The sequence below is a fragment of the Chionomys nivalis genome, chromosome 23, assembly GCF_950005125.1.
Source record: "Chionomys nivalis chromosome 23, mChiNiv1.1, whole genome shotgun sequence".
NCBI classification, from domain to species: domain Eukaryota; kingdom Metazoa; phylum Chordata; class Mammalia; order Rodentia; family Cricetidae; genus Chionomys; species Chionomys nivalis.
Window position 1 is genome coordinate 38818983 of NC_080108.1, and position 26535 is coordinate 38845517.

General features: G+C 46.0%; 1 protein-coding gene across 2 annotated transcripts in view; it reads left to right on the plus strand.

The window, feature by feature from the left end:
• Sergef (secretion regulating guanine nucleotide exchange factor) overlaps nt 1-26535 on the plus strand; it is a 213655-nt gene that overhangs the window by 35511 nt on the left and 151609 nt on the right. For both annotated transcript variants that reach the window (XM_057756136.1, XM_057756137.1), the window contains one exon: nt 12198-12364. In XM_057756136.1, the coding sequence (XP_057612119.1) occupies nt 12198-12364 (167 nt within the window). The remainder of the gene's footprint in view (nt 1-12197; nt 12365-26535) is intronic.

Here is a 26535-nt window from a genome sequence, read left to right on the forward strand (position 1 = left end):
AAATTGGCATCCCAAGGTGGGCTCCTGCCCCTCTCTGTTCTTGTCTTGGTGAGTTTTTGCCCACTCAACTGGTCACAACCATTGTCTTCCCAATAGGAAGATTCTAATTAGGTCTCTCTCATTTATAGAAAGCCAGTCCTTGGGGAAACTGAGGGGTAGATAATGTATCTAGGAGGAATCTCTTGCGTTTTCAGAAGTGAGATACTGGCTTCCTCACACAGTGGGTATGTATGCTCTACAGCCTTCGCTGGCTCTAGCCTGTTCTTCCCTTGTACAAACTGAGGCCTCAGGCTGGGCTATGTGGAGAGCTATACGATTTTTGCTGGAGGATCACCAGCTCTTTTCTGCATGCCCAGGCTGCAGTTTTCCACCTGTAGCCTTTGGCTGTGGCAGCGTGAGTCCCTGTCATTAGTGGAGACAACGGCACCCCTGCAGCAGGCACAGCTCCTGCTCAGTTTCTTTCCTTTTCTCTCACTTTTTTTTTTTTTTAAATTTCAGAAATAAAAACTGCTGATAAGGTATTTCTAATGGACAAAAACTGAAGGTGATGGCCAGGGCTGCAGGCATGCCTCGGTGTGGAGAGGGGAATTTGGAAAGGATTAAGGGGGAGGGTATGTGTTTTTCCACTGTGCAGTCCCTGGGCCTCCCAAGTATCCATTCTTAGAACATGGGCAGTGAGTAGGGACACACAGATTTCACTTCCCCGCTCTTCCCTGCCAAGAAGCTTCTGGGGAATGGACTGAGGTGGGTAGTGATGGCTGAGACTGACCGGGGAATGGACTGAGGTAGGTAGTGATGGCTGAGACTGACCAGGGAATGGACTGAGGTAGGTAGTGATGGCTGAGACTGACCGGGGAATGGACTGAGGTAGGTAGTGATGGCTGAGACTGACCGGGGAATGGACTGAGGTAGGTAGTGATGGCTGAGACTGACCGGGGAATGGACTGAGGTGGGTAGTGATGGCTGAGAGACTGGTATTTTTCTCTGAAGCTGTGGACAGCATGTGCCAGGATCAGGGCAGCCTGGGCTCTCCTCCTAGATTTGCCCTGCTTGACCTTGGGGACTTTCTTTCTGGACTGACTGCATATGGAGTACCTAAGGTCCCTTCTTGTCTGGTGCTGGTGAGGCTGCACTAAGGATGAAGAACTTTGAACCTTGCATTCACGAGCCCTTGAGAATTACAAACCAATAGCTCTTTATCCGGATAAGCAGGGTTCTGTTCTTGGGATGGGCTCCCTCACATGGGCTCCATGCCTGTTCTCTGAAGCCCTCTTCCCGTCTGTTTTCCTACTTGGTGGAGAGCCACTGGGAAGTAGCAGACTGGAGTCCTGGCCCAGGCTCTGCCAGCGCATCCTGTGTCCTTGGAGGATCCTTCCCTTCCTTAGCCCCAGCTTTATTTCCTCTAAAATCAAGTGCTGAGACTTGCCTCTTGGGTTCATTGCACGGTATGCCCCACCCCCACCTCGAGCCTCCTACCGGCTTGCTCAGGGTGTGATTCTTAGCTGCAGAAGCCCTGAGGGTATAGTTTCCTTTCATGCTGGGAGGGAGAGAAGCAAGATTATTTTTTTTAATTACACAGCTAAGATTAGGCAGCAATCTACATTTTAAAGTGTTATTAATAAGAATCTAAAAGTGTTGGAAGAAGCTGTGGCGTTTGAATATGGAATGAGTTGAGAAACATCTGCAGAGGCACTGGCCTCAACCAGGGCATTTTCTTCTGAGCCAAGTGTCTTTTAGGTTGACTGGCAGGCTCAGGTACTGTTAGACCCCAATCTTGATCCCGAGGATCAGGAAGCCAGGGCCCAGTGAAGACTTCTCAAAGCCTGAAGACTGCATTCTTCAGAGCAGTGGCCCATCATGGGTTTTTAGAGAATAAAAGTCACAATGTTACTAACACTTAGTTTGTATTTAGATGTTGCTAAGTGCTTTAGTGTTTATTGGCTTTTATCATGGGCCTGAGAGTTAACTGTTATTACTATGTGGATTGGCTAAGACTTTTAAGTTAGGGTTCTTCCTTAAAGAAGGGTGGCATTTGATCACTACAGAATATGTATATGTATGTATATATGATATGTATATATGCATATATGTATCAAACACAACGTGATACCCTACCAACATTCGCAATTTTTATGTCAGCTAGATAAAGCAACTTTTAAAGAAGAGAGGAGGAGGGAGAGGAAGGGCAGAAAATGTGGTTTGCTATAGGGAAGTCCAAGCACGTGGCCAGAAGTCAGTGCTGATCCTGGGGCTCCTCATGCTGCCTGTTCACTGTTCCCACTTTATTTCTTAGTAATTCATAAAAAACCCATATGTATGTTTTGTGGGTTTAACTGTCTCTCTTCCATTGGAATGGAAGCTCCATGAGGGGAGGGAGTTGGTGTGTGTTCAGTGCAGCGCTAGGTGTGGAAGAAGTGTCTGTTCTGTAGACCAGGCTGGCCTTGAACTCATACAGATCTGCCTGTCTCCCCCACCCTCCCTGTGCTGGAAGTAAAGGCCTGCGCTACCACTGCCCAGAAGTGTTTATTGTGTATCATCCTCCAGAGGCTACAGTCCATCATGGTGGGGAATGGCATGGTAGCTGAAATGCCTGGGTCTGTTCTGCAGCTATACAATTACATCTCTATGGACCAGGAAACAGGAGAACTCAGGCCAAGAGTCAGGTAGTGCTTTACCCTTCAAAGCCTACCGTTCAGTGACTCATTTCTTTCAGCTCAGTCAAATCTTCTAAAGTGCCACAACCTTCCAAGACGCCGAAGATCAAGTGTTCAAACACACGAGTTTTTGGGGACATTGCACATTGCCTGACTAGAAGGCAAGCTACTAAATGAGTTGGGATTGGGGATCCTTGGAGGCTTTCCATCAGCCTGGAGCTCTGTTCTCTCCTGTTTTTGTTTGGGACTCTGCATGTTGCAGTCAGATCTGCAGCCCAGTCTGGCCCATCCTGATTTCTGATTTGGTGGCCGTTGAGTGGAGTAGTTTTCTGAATGTCTGTGTCTTGTGGGATCTTTGCCTTATGGGCTAAGAGTGAAGATCACCCCTAGCCTGGCTCCCTTTGTGCCTCTGACCCAGGTGTGTGTCTTTGGGACTGTGAACAACCTGAGAAGAGGCAGTGTGCCTAAATGAACAATGGCTAAGGACGCTGCCTTTGTTGCCAGGTGACTAGGTCTCATCCTCACGTTGCCATGATAGCTGCTGGCTCTGCGTCCAAGACCAAACCTCTCTCTGGGTATTTATTTTCTGGTCTCAGATGTGAGGGTCAGCCTACTCACTGGGTGCTTCTGTGGGTTAATTGTGACAGTATGTATAATGATGGCATGGAGTAAGCGCCTTCAGAATACTTGCTTTAATATTACCGATGCTCTCCCATTTGCTAGCTCTGTGGTTTTGATCAGGTCATTTAACTTGTGTGACCTGTTTGTGGAGCGGGAGTGACACCTATCACCAAATCCGAGTTCCAGGGTCAGCATCTCATGTGGCCCAGGCTGGCCTCAAACCGTTGTGTAAGCTCGAATGTTTTGAATTTCTGCTCCTCTTACCTTCACCTGCCTTGTGCTGGGATTACAGGCATGCCCCGTTTTTATGGGATACAAGGATCAAACTCAGGGCTTTATGCACACTAGACAAGCACTCAACCGACAGCTTCGTCCCCAGCCAAACAGTCCATTCTTGTAAGTAAATTCCCCCATGCTCTCATCTTTTCATGTAGTCTCTTTGCAGATTGCCTTTCCTTTGAAGTTGAGAAAAGCACAAAGGAAAGTTGTATTCCTGTATTAACCTTTCCTATGTGAGATTGTTCATAATGTGACTTTGGAAATTTGGGAAATTTTACTAAAATTAGGATTTATCACTGAGTCTCAATTTTTATTTGAATTATCAACTATATAGGTGGCCTTTGAAATTAGAGTGAATGTCTCATTTTATGACAGACTGAAGATTCTCAAGGTGTCAATAAAATTAAATAGCACATCACTCATTTGACCCTGAACAATTTGAGCCACCATTATTGAAGTTTTATATTTGCATATGTCTGAGAAGTTGTCTATTTGAGCCTTCTTCATTTTATGGATATGAAAGTTAGACTTTAGAGAGAAGGGCCTTTTCCAGGCAATGCAACCTGAGATAAGGATATAGTCTCATGAGCCGTTGGCCAAAGCTTCTTCCCTTCTGTCCTGTCCCTCTGCTCCCCTTCCATTCCCCTTTGGTCTCATTCCTCTTTCCCTTTCTTTCTCCTTCCCTCTTCTCTCCAGTTCACCTTGCTTTATATCTCTTCTGTCTTCCCAGCTTTAGTTGATCTGTATCAGAGGCTTCTGGTGTGCCACTATGTTGAATCTGGGGCAAAGGGAAGGAGGGAAAGGAAGGAAGGAGGAAAAGAAGGAAGGAAGGAAGGAAGGAAGGAAGGAAGGAAGGAAGGAAGGAAGGAAACATATCTGCACACAAAGGAAGGAAGGAAGGAAACATATGCAGACAAAATACCCAAACATATAGAAGTAATTTTTAAAGAAAGAAAGTCCAGAATCCTATGATGAAGCCTTCATTGTTACTCTTCATGATGGTCAGTGCCTTTGACTCTAAGACTGTGCTTGGGGGTGGGGTTGGCCGAGAAGATTTGCTGAATTGCTAGCAACTGTGGGTATGATCATGGGTGTCCTTGATCAGGCTGTGTTACTTAGTTTGGGAAGATAATACTGACATTGGCTCATATTGCCATATTATCGCTGCCTTAGTCACTCTTCTGTTGCTGTAAAGAGACACCATGACCTTGACAACTACTACAAGAGAAAGTATTTAATTGGGGGCTTGCTTACAGTTTCAGAGGTTTAGTCCATCATGGCTGGGAGCATGGTGGCAGGCAGGCAGGTACTGGAGCAGTATCCTGCTAGATACTGAGAGCTGCATCCCTACCTGGCAGGCAGAGAGAGATGCTGGGCTTGGCATGGCCTTTTGAAACCTCACAGTAACACCCCCACTCCCAGTCTTCCTCTCCCAGTGACACACTTTCTCCATCAAGACCCCAGCTCTTAATCCTTTTAAAAAGTTCTGCTTCTTGGGTACTAAACATTCAAATATATGAGCCTATGGGGGCCATTCTTATTCAAACCTGTCTGATTCATGCAAAAGTAACCTTGAAGTAACCCTTCAAGGGGCATGTTGTTATCATAATTCTGCAGATGAGACTTATGGATAACGTAGAGTTGGCAAAGCTCAATAGAGATAAAGGAGAGGATGATTAGATTCCCCTAGGAACAGGTATTTCTTGAGTACCAACTTTGTGCCAATCTCTATTATCATGGAGCTGACTTTCTAGAGGAGACAGACATTAACCTAACAGTTCTTCCGTGCATATATATTTCTTTGTTAAGATAAATGCTCTCAAAGCCTTGAGCGGGGGTTCTCTAGGCTATTGCACAGACACATCTGGTTTGGGTTAAGGGGTGAAGGTGAGTAGGAGTTGACCAGGTTTAGATATAACCTGTGACAAGAGGAGCATAGAGGATGGAGGCCTGTGGAAAGCTTCGGGGCACATAGGATGGAAGCTGTTCGGCTTGCTTGCTGGCACCTGAAATCCTCTTCCCCGTGCCTATATCAGTGGGTGATGCTGGGTGACTTAGTTTCCCTCCCGCTTGCTGTGATGAAGTGCTGTTATAAAAGCAACTCAAGGGAGAGAGGGTTCGCTTTAGCTCACAGTTCAAATTCCAGACCATCATGAGGAAGTCAAGGCACCAGGTGCTTGAAGCAGCTGGTCACATGGTATCCACCATCAGGAAACAGAAATGTGCACTAAAGCTCAGTTTGCTTTCCCCGTTTGATATAAACCAGGTTTTGAAAGGCTATGCTCACAGTTAAGACGAAAGAGCAGAGAATGGGTTTAACAAGGTCACCCTTACCTTCCTTCCAAAGGTGCAGAGCACACGTCACCAGAAAACGGCTAACTACAACCAGAACAAATTCACAAGCTGACAGTGACTTTCTTGTGTGCACATTCTAGAAGGACTCATAGCTTCCTGGGGAGCTGGATTGGGAGGACTGAAGAGAGAGTCTTGCGTCTGTCTGACCCATGGATTTCCCTTTGGCTAATGTCAAATTGTTATCATCAACAGTGGTCTGCTCCCTTTTTGGACAGTCTTTAAGAAAATATGGATGTTTCTCCCACCCATCTTTCTGTCCCTTTAAGACCCCTTCTCTGGAAGGAGTGTCTCTTTGCCAGGAGCTCCTGGTAGCAGCCATAGCACCTGCTGTGACCGTGGGAGCAGACAGTGCTGGATGGGTGGGGTAGGGTGGTGAGGACAGAGCTTTACCACCCTCTTATGACCTCAGAGGGCTCCCTATCCCTGATTGTTTGCTTTGAGACAGGGGCTCATTGGGTAGTCCTGGCTGGCCTAGAACTCAGACTCACAGATCTGCCTGCCTCTGCCGTCTGACTGCTGGATTTAAAAGGAGTGCACCACCACTCCTCTCTACCACCTTCCAGCTTGGTGCCTGGTTATCTTTCTCCCACTTAAGAGCATGTGATGTTTGATGAAATGTTTGCCAAAGGTCTCAGAACAGTTAAATAACTTGATAATGAGATCATTTTTATGACTTATATAAGTGAGACCCTTGTTCTTGCATGTCTGCCCTACCACCAGTCAGGAAATGGTGAAATCTCAGTGTGCTGTTCATCTCTTTCTCATCTAATGTGGGGATAAGATGTGACACTTTTTCCTCTTTTCCCCTTTTCCCCTAGGAATTACATCCTGGCAGGCCCCGGCATATCCTAGGCTCTGTTTCTAGGCTGGTTCCCTTCTTTAACTTAAAGCTTCTGAGGTTTGGGTGCCATGTCCCTGTCAGTACATCCCTGCCTCCTTCTCATGCCTGGGTGGAGGACCAAACACTGTGCACTCAGCATATAGAGACGATGTGCTTAGAGCAGAGCCCAGTGAGTGTGCTGTCAGTGCTACACAAGTGCTGGATGCCAGCTGCCACCTCAGGACGTGGGCAGACCCTGGCCAGAGGATGGCCAGCCAGGCATTCTTTCAGGAGGCCCCATACCTGCTTTAGGTCCGCAGTCCTCCCAGGTCTGGTTGCAGTGGTTTCTACAGTAAGTGTGAGGGACCAGGGTGTGATGTGAATGCTCCCACTTCTTTTCCAGTTTTCTCACGTTCTTTTAAATTATCTGAGTTTCGAGTAAATTTTATTCTCTCTATATACATATTTTACACAGGGTCCCACACTGTAGTTCAGGTGAGCCTGTAACTTCCTGTGTAGCCCACCAAAGCTTGCCTTAGATCAATCCTCTTGGCTGCAGATACAGTCAGTCACTGTGCTGGGGTTATCTTGTATATTTTTAAATAAGGATACATAGCCACAATTTATAAATGGTGAAACACAAGTGTACATTTTAATAAAATAACTGAAAGTACATATATTGGCTAACAAACCTTATTACTGATAAAGGATGGCAAGCAACTGAGTTTAGGGACCACTTGCTCTTTTCCCATGGCCAACTGAGCCTGTCAGTCCTGAAGCCCAGACTCCATCCTGGGAACCTGGTTCTGCTCCACATGGGGCTGCGAATTTCTCTGCATTGCTTATCTCTTTCTTGTTCTTTGCTCCTCTTTTCTTGTTTCTTTTCTTACCCAGAAGTTCATCTTAAATGGCATTTATCCCATCACCAGAGACATTTCCAAGTTCCAGCTTGAGTGGAGTCCTCCCTGAATGCTCTCTGTAGTCCTTACTCTTCACCCAGCCCCTGCTATTTTCTGTGTCTCTTTTCCATGTAGCATCTCACATGGTCATGCCTTTACACCAGGCCTCACTCTCTGACTTCACTTTGAGCTCCTTTAGCATTTCTCGTGTATCATTCATCTGTAGACACATTCCTAAACTTTGTGGATGATACTAATAGACTTATTTTTAACCACATTAATACGTAATTCTTTTTTAAGATTTATTTATTTATTTATTCTTTATGTATATAATAGTCTCAGTATTCTGCCTGCATGTATGCCTGCAAGCCAGAAGAGGGCACCAGATCTTATTACAGGTGGTTGTGAGCCACCATGTGGTTGCTGGGAATTGAACTCAGGACCTTTGGAAGAATAGGCAGTGCTCTTAACCACTGAGCCCTCTCCAACCCCAATACATAATTCTTTACTCCGAGGAAAAGGGTCATTTGTTAGCTCCATGACCTGACCTCAGCTTAGGGCACATGTCTAGTGCGCACTAATGAGATTTGTTTTTGTATAGAGATTATTTTTCTTTGGCTCTGTGTGACATAAAGACATAGTCTAAGTGTTGAATACAGCTAGAGTTGTGAATTTTGCGTGGCCTTCTGGGAGTGTCCTGCTAGCAGGAGAAGCTGGAGCACACAGAGCATGGCACTGCCTCCTTGCACGCGGATATCATTGTTGTACATTCCATTAGACTCTGGGTCGGTGTGTGTGCATGTGTGAGTGCTATGTAGTGCAGGTGCCTCTTGAGGTCAGAAGAGAGCATTAGATCATTTGGAGCTGAATTTACAGGTAGTTGTGAGTCACTTGATGTGGGTACTAGCAGCCAGATACTTGTAACCACTGAGCAATCTCTGCCTGCCCCATTGTTTTAAACCGTGATCCTATAACCCGCTGTTGGAATTCGATTGAGCTATTTAACTTCTCAAGTCATTTAATTATCTTAGTAATCTATGTCAGATTATGAGGCTTCTTTAGACTGGTGTCTTAGGACAGTGCCATCTCCTTAGGAGGTGCCCCTTACTTTCTCTTTAAAAGAGGAATCCTCTTCTTCCCTTGTGAGCCCTCTACTGTACAGTGTTTTCAGTATAAACAGACTCAGAGGAGGGTGTTCTAAGCTTAGATTTGAGGCTGTTGGGTTGGCCTGCTTTCTGCCTGTCTCTTCCAGAATGTCTATGGCTTCCCCGGAGAGTATGAAGATTAATTAGTTAATGTTTGTAAAGTGCTTTGGGTGGAAAGTGCTATGTAAGTGGAGTAACGGTTGAGTTGCCATTGGAGATGTAATGATGATGGCTCCATAGTCTGGCAGTCTTGCCTGTCTCAAACATCAATAATCAATAGCAGAAAGTTTTAAGATATTTTGCTTGATTTGAAAGAAAGGATTCAGTTTGCCATTTATGATAATACAGTTCTTTCTGTGGTCCTGCAGATAGCAGTTTGCTACTTCTTCCCAGCATAGCAATGTCGGAGTCATTAGGAAGCAGTGGTTGGGCTCAGTCAGTAAGAGGCTTGCTGGATGAGCATGAGGACCTGAGTTTGATCCTCACTCAAAAAAGCCAGGCACAATGGTGTGTGCCTGTAATTCCACTGCTGGAGAGGCAGAGATAGGAGGATACCAGCCAGTCTAGCCAATGTGTCAAGCCCCAGGTTTAGTGGGAGACCTGACTCAAAAAAATTAGATGGAGAGCAATTGAGAAAGATGCTGAATGTGTGCCCACATGCACACACATGTATGCACTTGCACACACACACACACACACACAATAGACATCTTCAGGACTCTCCTACTAAAGCGGTCTGATTTTAAATTCTGACCAGCTTAGATAGAGGGACAGCTGGCCAACTGGGCACCAGCTATTTTCAGTCTAATCCACATAAGTGAGGGAGGAGGGTTTCATGAGTGTTCAGTGACTTGAACCATAATGGATGCAGCCTAGGCAGCTTATCTGTGTGCCCCTCAGCAGGCCACTTCTGAGCTTAATTTTCTTAACTGTTCCATGGCACTGTGGTAGTTGGAGAACACAAAGGTGGCAAGTTTCATCTTTTCTGGGAAAGCTGAGGGACCAGGGAAGGCTCTTGGGACCAACAGTGTGTATGCAGACTCAATAGGCTGCAATTGCCAGGTTATGAAGGGCGGCTGGATAGGAAACGGCAGCTGCAGCAAAAGGAGCAGCATGTGGCTGTGCAGGGTCCAGGGCTCCCGGTGCCCCGTTCCCAATTGCGTGATGTTTCCAGTGCCCTGTGGGCTGCACAGACTTGGTTCTTGTCATGGTCAGTGTTCTGCTGCTGTGAAGAGAGACCAGGACCACAGCAATTCTTATAAAGGAAAGCGTTTAATTGGGACTGGCTTCTAGTGCAGAGGTTTATTAGACTCATTATCATCATGGTGGGAAACCTGGTGGCACACAGGCAGATATGGTGCTGGAGAAGTAGCTGATAGTTCTACATCTGGATGAGCAGGAAGCAGGAAGAGAGAGATACCGGGCCTGGCTTAGACATCTGACATCCCAAAACCTGCCTCCACTGACAGACTTCTTTCAACAAGGCCACACCTACTAATATTGCTGTTCCCTGGTGATCAAGCTTTCAATATGAGAACCTTTGAGGGCCATTCCTATTCAAACCACTACAGTCCCCTATCCTAGGAAGACTGGAAGATTTCTGTGTATCTGTCTTAGTGCCTGCTAGTAGGCTGAACCTGAGAATTCATCCCTACAGCGCCCCATATGTCTGTGGTCTCCTGACACTTCTGCTATCATCTTGGGCTGTTTCTTGGCTGACACTGGAAGCCATATGTTTCGTGTGGGGCCAGATGAAGCTTTGATACCAAACACAGTAGCTTTGTCTTGGATTTAATATGCATTACTTGGTGTTTTGTTTCTTAAGCAGAATTTTCTTTGTTAAAATAAACACAGATAAAGAATTTATATGGCGCACATGGTTATGCATATTTATTGCAGAGAATCTGTTAATAATCTATGCCTTGTCGGATTTTGAAATTCTGTTGGAATAACAAAGGCAGCACTTGGTACAACTGAATGAATTTGGTGAAATCTCTCTTATCTGGGGAATGAGAGGCCGTTGCTCCTTTTCCAAACCTCATTTTCTTCTGTCATCTGCAGTGCTGGCTGGCTTCCCACATGGTGCTGGGGAACTGAATGCATTTCTGCCTCCAAATAGCTCTTTACAATTTTCTCCTCTTGCTCCCTTTATTCCAGCACACAGATATGCTTGCCTTGGACTGTTAGGATTGCTCCTTTGGATAAAGGAGGAGTCCTTATGTTACTAGGAGGGGCAAACAAGAAACCAGCATTGAGTTGGGGGAAAGCTCTCAGAGATTTGAGGGATGGGAAACTTCAGTCAGGATTCAAGGCCCTGGATTGCATAGGAGGGAGGAAAGTTGAGACCAGACATCTGGGCAAAGCAGAAGTAGGGGTGGTGGGTATGGGAGAGAGTGGGTGGGCCACCAGCATGGCTGGCATTTACCCATGAAGCCATCTCTGTGCAAGAGCATCGTAGGCCTGAAACTCTTCCTCTGAGTCTGGCTGTGGTCCTCTCTACATGTTTGTTTTTGGGAGAATTCTTTAGCTTCTCTGAACTTCAGTTCCCACTTATGTGAACAGATGAATATTCAAGGTTTCTTTTTTCTTAAAAAAAACAAACAAAACTTTTCCTGTGTGTGTATGCGTGCGTGCTCATATGCACACACCTGCATGTTTGCGAGAGTGTGGGCCATGTGCCATGATTACAGGCCTATCTTGGGTGGTCTTCCCCTTTTCCCTGATTTGAGACAGTATCTTGTTTACTGTTGTGTGTGCCAGGCTGCCTAGCCTGTAGGCTTCTGAGCATTCTCCATCACCACCTTCCATCTCTTCATAGGAGTGCTGGGATTGCAGATGTGAACTACGTCATCTGATTCTTGACATGGGTTCTGAGCATCTGAACCCTGGTCCTCATGCCTGCATGGCAAGAAATCTGAGTTACCCCCCAACCCAATGCTTGTAGATGGAAATTTCTGTCCCGCCGAGTCCCATAGCCATTCAGTCCCAAAGAAACACAAAGGCTTATATTAATTATAAACTGTTTGGCCTATTAATTCAGGCTTATTATTAACTATCTCTTACAACTTAATTTAACCCATAATTCTTGTATATGTTTAGACACGGGGCTTGGTACCTCATTCTCATCTTGCTTCCTCTGCATCTTTTTAGTGACTGACTCTCTCTCTCTGCCTCTCCTCTTCCCAGAATTCTTTTAGTCCGATTGCCCTGCCATACTTCTGCCTGGCTACTGGCCAATCAGCATTTTGTTAAGCCAGTACAAGTGACAAATCTTTACAGTGTACAAGAGCATCTCACAGCAAATGCTCACATTCTTTATCGGAACATAATGAAATAAACATTCACAATTTTACCAGTGACCCTTTGCTTACCCTTGAGAGCATCTGGAGAATGTAACCTTCATTCAAATTATGTTTGTTTGTAGAAACTGGCAAGGTGTTTACCTGGGGTCGAGCAGACTATGGTCAGCTAGGGCGGAAGTTGGAGTCTCCTGATGGCCAGAAACCCCACAAACTAGATTCATCTCTTGCCTTTTGGAGGCAGCAAAGCAGTGTGCCTTTGTCTCTGCATTGCCTGACAGGAGCAGCCAAGGTAAGTGGTGACTTCCTGTAGAGGCAGTGTGGTGCTTTTCTTGTCTCACAGTGAAGGGTTTCCTGGGGGCCCACTCTACATTAGGTGTTAGCATCTGTTCATATAGGAATCTGAAGGGGTTCTTGCTCACAAGAAGCTAATGGTTTAATATAGTAGAGAAGTTGGGTTTTGGTTACTTAGGTATCACTCACTATAAGGCAGACTGTGTAAACTCATTTAATGAGGTTCAGAATCCAGTATTCCAGGTACACTGGCAGGAGAACTTGGATTTAATTGGAGGAATTGACTTAAGTTTGAGAATGGCACGGGTTTGAGGTATGCCTTGAGGGATGAATGGGACTTAAGCAAGCACTTGGAAGAGAGAGGAGGACTTTTAGGGCCATAACAGCTTGAACAGTCATGCAGGGTAAGATGTCAGGAAAATGTATGAGGGCTCTCACAGTTAAACTGGCTAGGGCATGGAGCCCTGAGGAGGTAATATCAAGAGTTGGGGAGTGGCTGAAACCCAACCTAGGAGGCCTTAAAGACAAGCTAAATATTCTGCACCTCTGTTTACATTTCCCAGAGAAGAAAACATTGTATCCACTTGCTTATTCAAGCTGCTTTGATTCTCTGAAGCATCCTGAAGTTCTACATTTAAGGCAGGAATCTTAATTTCTCCAGGGTACATGTTTCTGGCTCTTAATTTTACTTTCCTGGTGCCTTTTCGTTTGTTTGTTTTCCAACATAGTATTTTTATTGATTTTTTTTTGGGGGGGGGAGAGGAATTTCACATCATGCACCCGATGACTCACTTCCCAGTCCTCTCAGGTCTGCCCCTCATCCTTGTGACATACCCTCCAAAAAAAGAAGAAAAACAAAATAACAACAACAACAACAACAACAAAATACATCCAATTTGTGCTACCTATACACTCACTAGAGCATGGTCAGACTCCCAGTGGCCAGCCCCTTAGAGAAATCTGAGTCCAGAACTGAGTCCGAGCTGATTAGAAGAATGGGCGTCAAGAACTGTTGTCTCTGAACTGGAATTAGTTTAATGAAGGAATTTAGTCTTCCCTCAGAGTCTGTCAGAAAAATTAATAATCTAGTAAGATTTCTGTAATTAGCATGAGGCTAATTACAACCTTCTCTACACCTGGAGGGCTTCCCTTCCCCAGGGCCACCTGGCTACCTCCTCTTGGGTTTGTCAGATGGTTCCATTTATTCTTCATATCCTAGCCTTCATTCTCCTGAGCCTTTCGTAAGTGCAAGCTTGACGTTTTCCTTTTCTTTCTTCCTGTCCCTTTGACTAATAATGCACTAAAAAGACAGTATGTATACAGCCATAGCAATAACCCCGCTTGCAGCCTCTACCCTAATAAAGCACATTCTTCTTGCATGTGAGAAGCACCAGTGAGTACTTGTTAAAGATCACATAGGTAGTGTTTGTTATTCACTCCAGCCTTTGTTATTACAAATACTGTTTCATTTCCTCTTGGACTTAGAATGATTATTTAAAACAATTACAGAGAGCCAGTGAGGTGGTTCTGTAGGTAAAAAAGCTTGAGACCGGAGAGATGGCTGAGTGGTTAAGCGCACTGACTGCTTTTCCAAAGGTCCTGAGTTCAATTTCCAGCACCATCATGGTGGCTCACAACCAACTGTAATGAGTTTTGGTGCCCTCCTCTGGCCTGCAGGCAGATATGCAGGTAAAACACTGTGTGTGTGTGTGTGTGTGTGTGTGTATAAAAGCTTACCACCAAGCCTTGCTGACCTGAGTTTGATTCCTGAGACCCACATAGTGGGAGGAGAGAACTGCTCTGACATACAGGTCAACACATACATATATACACAAAATAAATAAACGCTAAAAAAAGTTTTTATAAAGGGATATCTTACATAACTGACTGGAAGGTTCTGAGACTTTCCAAACCATTCCTTGTTTGTTTGCTTGTTTTTGTTTTTTGAGACAGGGTTTCTCTGTGTAGCCTTGGCTGGCCTCGAACCCACAGAGATCCTCCTGCTTCTGCCTCCTGAGTGCTGGGATTAAAGGCGTGCACCCACCACCACCTGGCTCTAAACCATTCTTTAGACAGATAATTTCCTTTTTTATTTTATTTATTTATTCACATCACCACCGTTGAACTGTGCTGTGAAAGCCGGTTGAACTACTCCCTTGAGATGGACTCTTGAGGGTGAAATTCAAGGGCAGCAGCCTTGAGTACCTTTGTGATATCTACTATATCTCTCTAGGTTCTGTTTGGTTCTACCAGTGAGTGAGTGAGGGACTGGAGTATTTAATCTCTTCTGCATAGTGCAGTCAGCGGCAGAGAGCCTGGTACATAGTGTGGTAGCATTTATCATTCCTTGTCCTTCCCATGTCATCTGAAACTTTGGGTGGCATAGTAGGAAAGGCACTGGGGCCTCATCATTTTCTCTGTGTCTGGTTCTGTTGGCAAGATGCAGGTCATAATTCCTAAGGTGGACCTTGTGTAATCCACAGTGTGTTGGTGAGGATAGCATGCATAGTTCATGACAGGCAGTGAAGATTTGATAACTGTTGGTTACCGTCCTCTGCAAGAAGTATTCAGTGACCTGTGTTGGCCCAGTATGCCACCTGCTGCAGACACAGACAATACAAGCATGGCCCCTGTGAACCTGGTGCGACATGACTAGGTACAAATACTGAGGTTGAACCTAGGGTCTTGTTGTGCTTGTACATGCTAGGCAGGTGCCCTACCACTGAGATGTATCTCCAGTCCTTTTTTATATTTTTTATTTTGGAATGGGTTCTCACTAAGTTGCCCAGACGGGCCTTGAACTCATGATTCTTCTGCCATGGCCTCTTAAAGACCTGAGATTATTGGCCTGTGCCACCAGGTCCAACAGGTATGACTTTCAGAAGCAAGATAAGGAATTGGTTTGAATCCCCTTTCCCTCCCTTAGCAGCTACATTTGAAGTGTTTTTCTCCTTCTTTGTTCCAGGCTCTGGTTGATATGCACCCTGGGGTCTCTATGCAGGTTCAGACTCCAGGCCACCAGATGTTGATAAACTGTGTTTGTGTGTTGTCTCCTGTCAATACCTGTATCTGGCTTCTTTAGCATCTGTTTGCCAGAGGCCCAGGGAGAGTGAGGCTGGTAGGCTGTTAGAAATTGGTAGGTTTTGGCGGGTTTGCTTTAGAGGAGATAAAAGCCATATTAAGCTAGGTGCTACCATGGCCAGGGACTTGGATGGAGTAGGGATGTAGGAACATCTGGAGAGGCATGAACACCCTGGAGTAAACTGACAGTTCCCGACCTTTAGGGGCCTAAGTGTGACACACACAGCCGACCACTTCCTTTAATTTCCATGAATTATTTTTCATGTCCAAGGGATAAGAGGAAGGAGTGAGCTGTCTGTGCTGAAGCTGCATAGGACATCTGCAGAGAAGGGTCTAGAACAAGAGCCCAGTCAGGAGGGAAATCATAGGCAGGTGGAGCTGAACTACAGGATAACTTTCTTTTCTGGTGAGCAAGGACAAGTGAACACAAATGAGACTGTGCACGCTCATCAAAGCTTTGTGAATAAGGAGTGCAAGACCCAGGATGGGGCTTCAGAAGTGGGCCAGGACTCAAGGTGCCAGCGATACTTGCATCCCTTCTCTTTAAGTGAAGCGCATCCTTTTAAAATGTGCCCTTTCCTGGATGAAAGTTTCAGAAGTGTGGGTGACAGAGCCTCTAATGCCCTGAAAATCTAGATTCTTTTATTCTAAGCAATGTCTCATCCGGGGATGGAGCTTACTTGAGATTATAGTCTGGGTAGTCTTCCTTTAACATGGTGAGGTTGTGTGTCTCCCACACGATCTGTTTTTACATGCTGGGTCTCTAGCCTCCCTTGGGCAGTTCCCGGTGTCACGTAGTAGTCAGGACTCACCTCCATGCACATGTCAGCACAGTGTGTGAGAGGCTTTATTTGCTTGTGACTATGAGCACACATCACAGTAGCCTTTTGCTTTCTAAGCCCCAAGTGGGCTGTTGCACATTTCCCATGGGCACTGGCTCTGACTTGTACCCCAAGGTGGAACCCTGCATTTCACAGTTGAGAAGAAGTATGTGGACTCACTCAGTGGGATCATAGGGTTGGACTCACTCAGTGGGATCATAGGGTTGGACTCACTCAGTGGGATCATAGGGTTGGACTCACTCAGTGGGATCATAGGGTTGGACTCACTTAGTGGGATCATAGGGCCTCGGCAGCTGGAGCTTATAACCTGGCTTGCCTTTGGGGCTCTGGGGTAAGAACCAAGCTGTGGTGAATTTGGGTAAGCTCTTCTCCTCCTGTGTTCTTAGTTTCCCAGGATGCTGGTTGGTCCAGATGATTCTGACTGAGTCTCTTTTATCTCTCTCTTTTATTTCTTGGCCATGATACTCCTGAAGCTCATGACAACTTTGGCTTCTGGGGCTCCTAGTTTTGAAGTCAGCTTGACCCTGACAGACCTGGGAATGCTAGTCACTCTAGAAGCTCTGGGCTTCAGTGCCATGTTGGTTTGTTTTGTCTCTTTGTCCTCTCTCCTTGTTTCTGATCCACTTATGTTGAAGGACCTAAGATGATGCCCTGTTGCCACTGTGGGCTTCAGAAGGACACCTGCTCTGTTCTGTTTGATGCCCTCTATCTCTGCATGGTCTACCCAGAGTTCTACTGTGGGCTTCAGAAGGACACCTGCTCTGTTCTGTTTGATGCCCACTATCTCAGCATGGTCTACCCAGAACTCGCAGTTCAGCTTTGGCTTTTAGGCCTGTAGTTTGTTGGTACCCTCTGTGCAGACCACGGGGACCCTGCCCTTTTGTTTGTTTTTAGTTTTTATTTTGTGTGTGTTCTACCTTTCTCACTCATCTGGGTTTCTCTGACATTTATCTCTTTTTGGACTTTGATATCTTCTCCTTTCCCTTGTCAACTCTATAAGCATTAGTGTTCAAAGAACTTCCCAGTACCTGGGTAAGCATGGCACTGTGCAGGGTGAAAAGTGTTGTAGAGATAGGTGCAAAGAAACAGTGAAGACAGAATGATTAGTTCTGAGGACACCAGCAAAAAGGAATTGTTGTTTGACCTAGGTTCTCTAAACCAAGTTGGTGTATAGCAGAGACACTGCATGCTGAAGTGCATTACTGTACCGTGCCATGCCTGAGCCAAGTTCTGCTTTGTGACTGCCTGTCAGACCTGTCCCACTCCCCAACACAGTAGCAAAGACAGAGCAGAGTCACACATTGTCACACTTGATCCCAGCATGGTGCTGTGAAATAGACCTCACGAGGAATGATTATTTCCACTTACAATCAAGGACACTGGGGCCCGAAGAGGCTTGCTAGGAGGTAGGAGAGGACCCAAGACAAACGACCTGATTGCCAGTGTTTCTGAGGGCTTGCCTGGGCTCAGCCTGCACTCACAGCCCTGAGTCATGTTCCTGGTTTAAATTCTGCCCACGTTTGGTTGAGAAGCACCAAATCTCAGCACACACATGCACATGTGTTTATACATGGGAACAGGAGCCATGGGATTAAACAAGAGTTGGGACAGAGAGTCAGTCGCTGAGAAGCTCAGGTACCACCAGCCCTCATTTTGCTGCAGGACAAGAGCTGCAGAGCATCAACCTGTGCACAGGGTCGAAGTGAAATCTGTCAGAGCGAGTGGGAAAGGAGCTATTTTTAGTTTGCCGAGTCACTCACTCAGCTGTGTTAGCTGAGGATTGAGCCTGTCCCCTACGCTTTCCACCGTGTTATTTCTGAAGGAGAAATACCACTTGAATGCTGTGTAAAACCCATTAATGAACCTGGAAGTTTCCAGGGCGCCTTTGTCCTGCAGCTCTCCCAGAAGACTGCCTTTCCTGAATGACCTTCCTCCTTTCCTATATTTAATGCATTTCTAATTTTAAGTTTGTGTCAAGACCGTGGGACTTCAGTGCCCCAAATAACACAGAAATCTACCACCAGCAATCAGCTGAGTCCGGAGGGCTCTGACAGAATTGAACACAACCTGAAAAAAAGCATCCCCGAGTGACTCTCTGGCAGGAACCCCTTAGCATTCATGCTGTTGCCAGAGGAACCTGAGGTCTTAGACTCTAGGGACCTGACAGCCCTAAATCTTTCCCAGAAAAGGGCCTTTGGTGCCCTCTCCAAGACCATAACAACCAAGCAAAGCTTGTTCTGTTGGGGATTAGAAACCAACACATGGGTGCTGGGCATTGCAGGGAGAGATAGAGCAAACTGCACGGCAGTGGATCTGCCCATGGGAACGTGCAGGAGAGAGCCTCTGGACAGCACAGCCATGCTGGAGAGAGAGAATAGGAAAAGAGCTACTAGGATGCAGCCACTGCCTGCTTTTTTTCCTTTAGCATCTTGCTTTTTTCACTAGAATGCAAAGGAGAACAAAGGGCTTGTCTTTCATGTTGAAAGTTGCAGTCTCAGTATCTAGACTATTCCCTGTACCTTCGAGGTGCTTAGTGGATGTCCTAGTTCCCCTTCTGTTGCTGTGATGAAACTCTGGCCAAAAGCAACTTTGTGTCAAGGGGAGGAAAGGATTTATTTCATCTCACACTTCCAGGACACATTCTATCACTGAGGGAAGTGAGGCAGGAAACTGAAGGCAGGAATATTTGCTATTCCGCAGTGTTTGTTTGTTTTGTTTTTTTGGTTTTTCAAGACAGGGTTTCTCTGTGGTTTTGGAGCCTGTCCTGGAACTAGCTCTTGTAGACCAGGCTGGTCTCGAACTCACAGAGATCCGCCTGCCTCTGCCTCCCGAGTGCTGGGATTAAAGGCGTGCGCCACCACCGCCCGGCGCTATTCCGCAGTGTTATTTCCTACTAAGGATCTCACTCACAGGAAGGTTCATGCTCTGCCTGCTTCTTTACATGGTGCAGGACCACCTGCCGAGGCATGGTACTGCTAGCACTGCTACTAATAGACTGGTCCCTTCTCCATCAATTAATAATCAAAGCAATCCCTCACAGACATGTTCACAGGCCAGTCTTACGTAGGCAGCTTCTTATTCATAGCTTTCATCTCTCCTGACTCTAGGCTGTGTCAAGTTGACAGTCAAAGCTGACTAGAGCAGTGCTGTTTACTGGTTGACCAGATGGAAAATGAATGGATTAGAGGTGTGTGCCCCTCTTTACCTCTCCTGGCCTCTAGTCTGTGCTCTTCAGCTCAGAAAGTTGGGAAAGCATCCAGTGGCCTGCAGAGAGCACAGAGAGGCTTTGCCTACACAGGCACTCGCCCCTTCTGGGGCTTCCAGTGAAGAGGCTCACAGTGTGTTAGCACTTTATCACTTACGCTTGTTCAACATGCCTGTCTCTGAACTCCATGGTAGCAGGTGGGTGCAGGTGAGCGGAGCAGCTCCTGTGTTGGGAGCTTGTGAATGAATAGGAGGCTCAAGTTCATGGCAGGGCAGGCAGAATGTGACAAAAGCTATGGAGAGTCTGAGGGTGAACATATAATTGTCCTGCCCCATATCCATGGAGACCTTTTCTTTCCTGACATTTCAGTCCCTGTGGTTTTGTTGGATGCTAAAGGGTTAGGGTGAGGCTGGTGCCTGGAAAGGCTTCCTGAGTTGGAAGTCTTGACATTAAATTAGTTCTCAAGGGAGCTAATGTAAGTAGCAGGGGAATCTTGGCAAGAATTTGTATTTGGAGGCAAGCAGAGGAAGAGCAGCAGCCAGCCAGACTGAGTATTGATAGGAGAGGGGAAAGTGTCACAGCAGTGTCCCAGAAGCTGGGAGGTCAGTGAGTTGAGTATGGAGAAAAAGGTCATTAGCTTTGGGGATGGTGAGGGTACCGGAGCATGACAACTGGTGGATGATGGTATGTGGGGGTTTAGGCTTCAGGTGTGTGTGCCCCTTGCAGAGATGGATGAAGTAGTTACTGGAGACAGGAACAGACTCAGCATCCTGACAGGAAGCCTGGCTCGCATAAATTAGAACAGGGAAGCCAAAGTATGCCTGAAGGGAGGGAGAGAAAGCTTGTGCACAGAGATGTATAAGGGAGGGAAGTCAGAGCCCAGCCACCATCACTGTGAAAGGATCAGTTCCGGGAGGAGGAGAAGTGTTCTTTCAATTTAGGAGTAGACCACAGGGGATCTGAAGACAGAAGCTTTGACACAGAGAAGAGAACACCCTGGTAAACTCTATCTTCTCAGTTCCCACTGCATGGTGTATTTATTTACTTCAGACTGTTTACCATGTCCTACTGGGTTATATCAAAATAAAAGATGAAGTTGATACCAGTTCTACAGAGTAGTATTTACTAGTACTATAGAAGTTAGTATGTCTATTCTTTTTTTTTTTTTTTTGTTTTTGTTTTTTTTTATTATATATTTTTTTTATTCTTTTTTAATTAAAATTTCCAACTGCTCCCCGTTTCCCATTTCCCTCCCCTCCTCCCACACATTGCCCCCTCCCCCCTCTCCCCTCCCCTATCCCCACTCCTCTTCTCCTCCCCCAGTCCATTCCCCCTCCCTCTCGCTACTGAAGAGCAGTCCAAATTCCCTGCCCTACAGGAAGACCAAGGTCCTCCCACTTCCATCCAGGCCCAGGAAGGTGAGCATCAAAACAGGCTAAGCTCCCACAAAGCCAGTTCATGTATTAGGATCGAAACCTGGTGCCATTGTCCTTGGCTTCTCATCAGCCTTCATTGTCCGCCATGTTCAGAGAGTCCAGTTTCAACCCATGCTTATTCAGTCCCAGTCCAGCTGGCCTTGGAGAGCTCCCAATAGATCAGTTCCACTGTCACTGTGGGTGGGTGCACGCCTCGTGGTCCTGATTTCCTTGCTCATGTTCTCCCTCCTTCTGCTCTTCATTTGGACCTTAAGAGCTCAGACGGTTGATCCAAATTGGGTCTCTGTCTCTCTCTCGATCCATCGCCAGATGAAAGTTCCTGTGCCATTCTCCTTGGCCTCTCGTCAGCTCTCATTGTCCGCCACATTCCGAGAGTCCGGTTTTATCCCATGTTTTTTTCAGTAGCAGTCCAGCTGACCTTGGTGAGCTCCCAATAGATCGGCCCCACTGTCTCAGTGGTTGGGTGCACCCCTCATGGTCCTGACTTCCTTGTTCATGTTCTCTCTCCTTCTGCTCCTCATTATAACCTTGGGAGCTCAGTCCGGTGCTCCAGTGTGGGTCTCTGGCTCTATCTCCATCCATCGCTAGATGAAGGTTCTATGGCGATATGCAAGATATTCATCAGTAAGATTATAGGATAGGTTCATTTCAGGTTCCCTATCCTCAGGTGCCCCAATGAACTAACTGGGGACATTGCCCTGGGCATCTGGTAGTCATTCCAAGTTCAAGTCTCTTGTCACCCCTTAGGTGGCTCCCTTACCTAAGGTATGAGTTTCCCTGCTCCCCTATCCAACCTTTCTTTATCCCCATTCACCCCGATTCCCCCAGTTCCCCTCATCCTCTCCTTCACACTTTTCTCTCCCCATCACCCCTCATCCCCATCCCACCCCACCCCCAAGATTCCAATTTTTTGCCCATCAGTCATGACTATTTCCCATAGCTGGGAGGATAACTATATGTTTTCCCTTGGGTTTACCCTCTTGTTTAGCTTCTTTAGGATCACAAATTATAGACTCAGTGGCCCCTATCCATGGCTAGAAACCAATTATGAGTGAGTACATCCCATGTTCTTCTTTTTGGGTCTGGGTTACCTCACTAAGGATCGTATTTTCTATTTCCATCCATTTGCATGCAAAATTCGAGAAGTCATTGTTTTTTACCGCAGAGTAGTACTCTAATGTGTATATATTCCACACTTTCTTCATCCATTCTTCCATTGAAGGGCATCTAGGTTGCTTCCAGGTTCTGGCTATTACAAATAATGCTGCTATGAACATAGTTGGACAAATGCTTTTGTCATATGATAGGGCATCTCTTGGGTATATTCCCAAGAGTGGTATTGCTGGGTCCAGGGGTAGGTTGATCCCAATTTTTCTGAGAAACCGCCACACTGATTTCCAAAGTGGTTGCACAAGTTTGCAGTCCCACCAGCAATGGATGAGGGTACCCCTTTCTCCACAACCTCTCCAGCAAAGGCTATCCTTGGTGTTTTTGATTTTAGCCATTCTGACAGGTGTAAGATGATATCTCAAAGTTGTTTTGATTTGCATTTCTCTGATCGCTAAGGAGGTTGAGCATGACCTTAAGTATCTTTTGGCCATTTTAACTTCTTTAGTATGTCTATTCTTAAATTAAACTTGTATTCTTTGAGGAAAGGCATGGCCCTGTTGATTTTTGTATAATTAGGGCCAGTCTGGGAACAGTGTTGTAGGTGGTAGATTATGTGCCAACAAGAGTAGGAACTCATGGTGGGTGGCTTAGATCTTCGTTAGATCAAACACTAGGAGTGAGGATCTCAAGGCATAAGCTCAAGCCACTAGAAGGATCAACTGACCTTATTCTCTAGTGGGTTCATCTAGCACAGTCTAGTGCTCTCTAGAGATAAGAGCTCAAAGACACCATTATTAGTGCTGAATGGTGGCAAGGCCATTGCCAGTCTAGAGCTGCAGTCCTGAGGGAAAGCTCACACTCATTTGCAGTTACAAAGTAGATGATAGACTGGGGACTTGAACTTGGCTTTCAGACACCATCTCCCTTTCTACTCATTCTTGTCCTGTTCCTCAGCAGCTTCCTCTTTGACTGTCTTTGTTTTAACTGGGTGGTAGGTAGTCCTGGTGGCCCTCTCCTGGCTTTGGATAGCATTTTCTGAGGAAGAGAGCTAGGACAAAGATAGTCTCAGTAAGGGCTGCAACATTAACTCATGAATATAGCAAAGCATTTTGCTGGCTGGAGTTGGAGGTGAGATCTGATATACAGTATCTTGAATGTGGAACAAGATCTAGGTTGGACTTTCTTCTCCATACCTATCAATCATCCAAGTCTTTCTCAGACTTAGTTTTCTCAACTGCAGAGTAATTGTATTATTTACTTTGCTCATAGGATTTTGGAAAGATGCAAATAAAACGTTCACTGTAAAATACTATATAAAAGTGCCTTTATTGGACCAAAGCCACTGTATGTTTCAGATATGGGTTTTGTTAAGTGTGGATCCAAACTGCCCTTTTGTCTTAATCACTGGAAATTGTAGGCACAATCTGCTCTCTCATGGTGAAAGCTTCTTAGACGAAGACCCTGTGAGAACAATGGGGCCTGGGATCGTCAGTAATCCACAGTCAGTTTCTACGCAGGTCCGGACAGTGTAACACTGTTGAGGGAGCCAAGCCACCAGTGTCTGTACCCAGGGTGTCTCTGGTTTGCTTTCTCAGCAGCAAAGAAAACCTGTCAGCTCTGATTTAAAGCCTCGGTGACCTCATTTGTCCCCAGCACACACTGCAAAAGTGTGAGTGGCCCAGGTCACCCTGGAGCTGACCAACCATCTTTTGTTGTATTTAACCTTGAAAACTGGGCTGGCCCAGGGTGAAAGTGAATCTCATAAAAGTTTAGGGAGGGTTCGAAGGAGGCAGCTAAGTGGGCTGTGCAAGAGTTGACTGGCCAAGGGCTCACACTCTTGTCTCCCAGTGCTTCTCTGACTTGAACCCATTATCTACTGCCTCACCTTGGTGACAGTGCTCTGCTTGGTAACCCATTGTCTCTAGTTTCTCCTCACCTAGCTAGCCCTACCTTGTTGCCAAAGTAGAGACTAAAAATAAAAATTTTGTCCATTCTATTTGTTTAATATCCTTATAAAAGAGAGAGAACAGGGTTGGAGATACAGCTTGGTGGTAGAATACTTGCCCATGATGCACAAGGCCCTGGGTTTAATCATTAGCAATAAAAACAGAAAGATGCTAACAGAACTCAAAATACCCCCAAACATAAGACCCCCCCCCCAAACCTCCATCCCCCCCATCAAAAGACCACCAACAAAAAATACAGATTTCTATAAGGTACATTTGCTGGATGTTTAATGAAGACTGTTGGAGAATATGGAAGAGGGAGAGAGGAGAGAGAGTGTGTGTGTGTATGAGAAAGAGAGAGAGAGAGAGAGAGAGAGAGAGAGAGAGAGAGAGAGAGAGAGAGAGAGAGAGAGAGGAGAGAGTGTTCTGGCTCCTGCTTCAGAAGGTGCCAAGCACAGTCCACAGCCTCAGCCATATGCGTTGAACTTGGGTGCCAGGATTGTGTTTGATCTTGCTCACTATTGTGTTCCCATCACCTTGATTACTGCTCTGCACACAACAGTGCTCAGCTAATAGTTACAGGGATGTCCTTGATTTCCAGTGTTTCCATCCTGGGTGAAATTCAAAATTTCTGGCCTGTCATAAGAAACCTTCTGGATTCAGGCCTGCCAAAGCACCCTACTGGACTGATGATGTCATTCATAGCAAACCAGAGTGGGTGCCATACCATTCAATATTCCTGGTGCTTCCTTTCTTTTATCCATGGCTGCTTGGATGACTCCTCCAGTTCTCCACACTTACCTTTGCACCTGCCAACCACCAGACACATGGCTCTTGTTCCCTACTGAGGTCTGTTGTTTGATTACTGGTCTTACCTATTCCCACACTTCCTCCATCTCTTTTGTCTTTGGTCCTTTTATAGAGTTTTGGTCTAGAATTTGTTCAACTTAGAGCTAGTATCTTATTTCTAGACTGTGATGATCCCTGACTTCTCTTTTGTCCTTACCAAATACCTTCTTCGGTCACATCAGCTCAATCTATAGAAGTGGGCCTCTTCAACTGTTTCCAGCCGTTTGCACAAAATCCCTAACCAAAGCAGTGGTCTGTAGTCTGTCAGTTCATTGCCCAGGGATTGAATTCTGTTCTGAGTGCTTAACCACTGTTTGGAACCTTGTTCTGAGTGATTGGCTTTTCAGTTATCAAGCTATCATCATGGATCTGGTGGTTACTGCTGCTTGGAGCTTCTTGCTTGAAGGCCTTTCCATCAGTGGAACCTTTCTCTTCTTGGCACTGGCCTGAATCAAGTCTTTCTGTGCCAGGCTTTTTGGGTACTTTTTATTGGATGGCTACCTTAGGAGCCAGCCCTACATTCACTTTTCTTCTCCAAATGTGTTCACCTTCTGTTCTTGCCTCTGCTTTGTAGTGTCCTGAGCATTAGGAGAGGCCTGAGTGTACTCTAAGGGCAGCTAAAGTGAAAAACCTACCCTTGCCACTTCAAAGGAAGCACAGCCAAACCTATCTCTTTCTGTCTCTCCCTTTCTTCTCCTTCCTTCCTTCCTTCCTTCCTTCCTTCCTTCCTTCCTTCCTTCCTTCCTTCCTTCCTTCCTTCCTTCCTTTTTCTTGAGAAAGGGTCTCTCTACTTATCCCTCACTGTCCTGAACTCACTATGTAGACCAGGTTGGCCTTGGATTCATAGAGATCCACATGCTTCTGCCTCTGAAGTGCTGGGATTAAAGGCATGCACCACCATCCCAGGCCAGGCCCAGCCCATGTGCAGCCATCAGAACCACAAGGCCCCATGTCAGTTGTATGGGCCACTGAGTAGAGACTGGAAGGGAAAGGTTAAAATTTGCCTGGTTGCATGCTTGCATAATTCCATTCTGTGCTGCAGTGGTTCTCTGTGTGAACACTGTCAGTGCTGATGGCCATCTCCTGTAGCTGCAGATTGCTGTCTGGAAGAAAGCCTTCTTATTGGCTCTTTGTTGTCATCCAAGTGGGGAACTGGGTGTAGGGTAAGGAAACCAGCCTTGGGTAGCAGGAATGGAAGCAAACAGAGATACCTTAGCAAATGAACAGCTGCTATGCAGTTGATCACAAAGCCTCTGGCTATTCAGAGGGACCAGATGTTTGGGGGTGCGGAGGGCAAAACAGAAGACAGAGCTGGGGGAGTGTTGACCACAGATGCAGGGAGGCCATGTAGGGATATCTTCTATGGACCACATTAGGAAATGCAGCTGGCTTGGAAATGTTGCTCATGGTTGCTGAGCAAAATATATGTGTTTCCATAGCCAGCAAAATGAGTTTGAATAAGGAAAGTTCTTTACCAGGAAAAGTTAACGTGGTCATTCTGATCATCTTCTCCATGGCTGTACTTCCTTGCAGTTCCTGCTGACTACCAGTGTGAACACACACAGCAGCATTTGGGTGAGAAAGGACAGGATAGGGCGAGGACTATAAGCAGAGCCTGCACATTTGTTTCCTGGCTTCCCAGACCCAAATAACCACACAGAAACTATATTAATTACAACACTATTTGGCCAACAACTCAG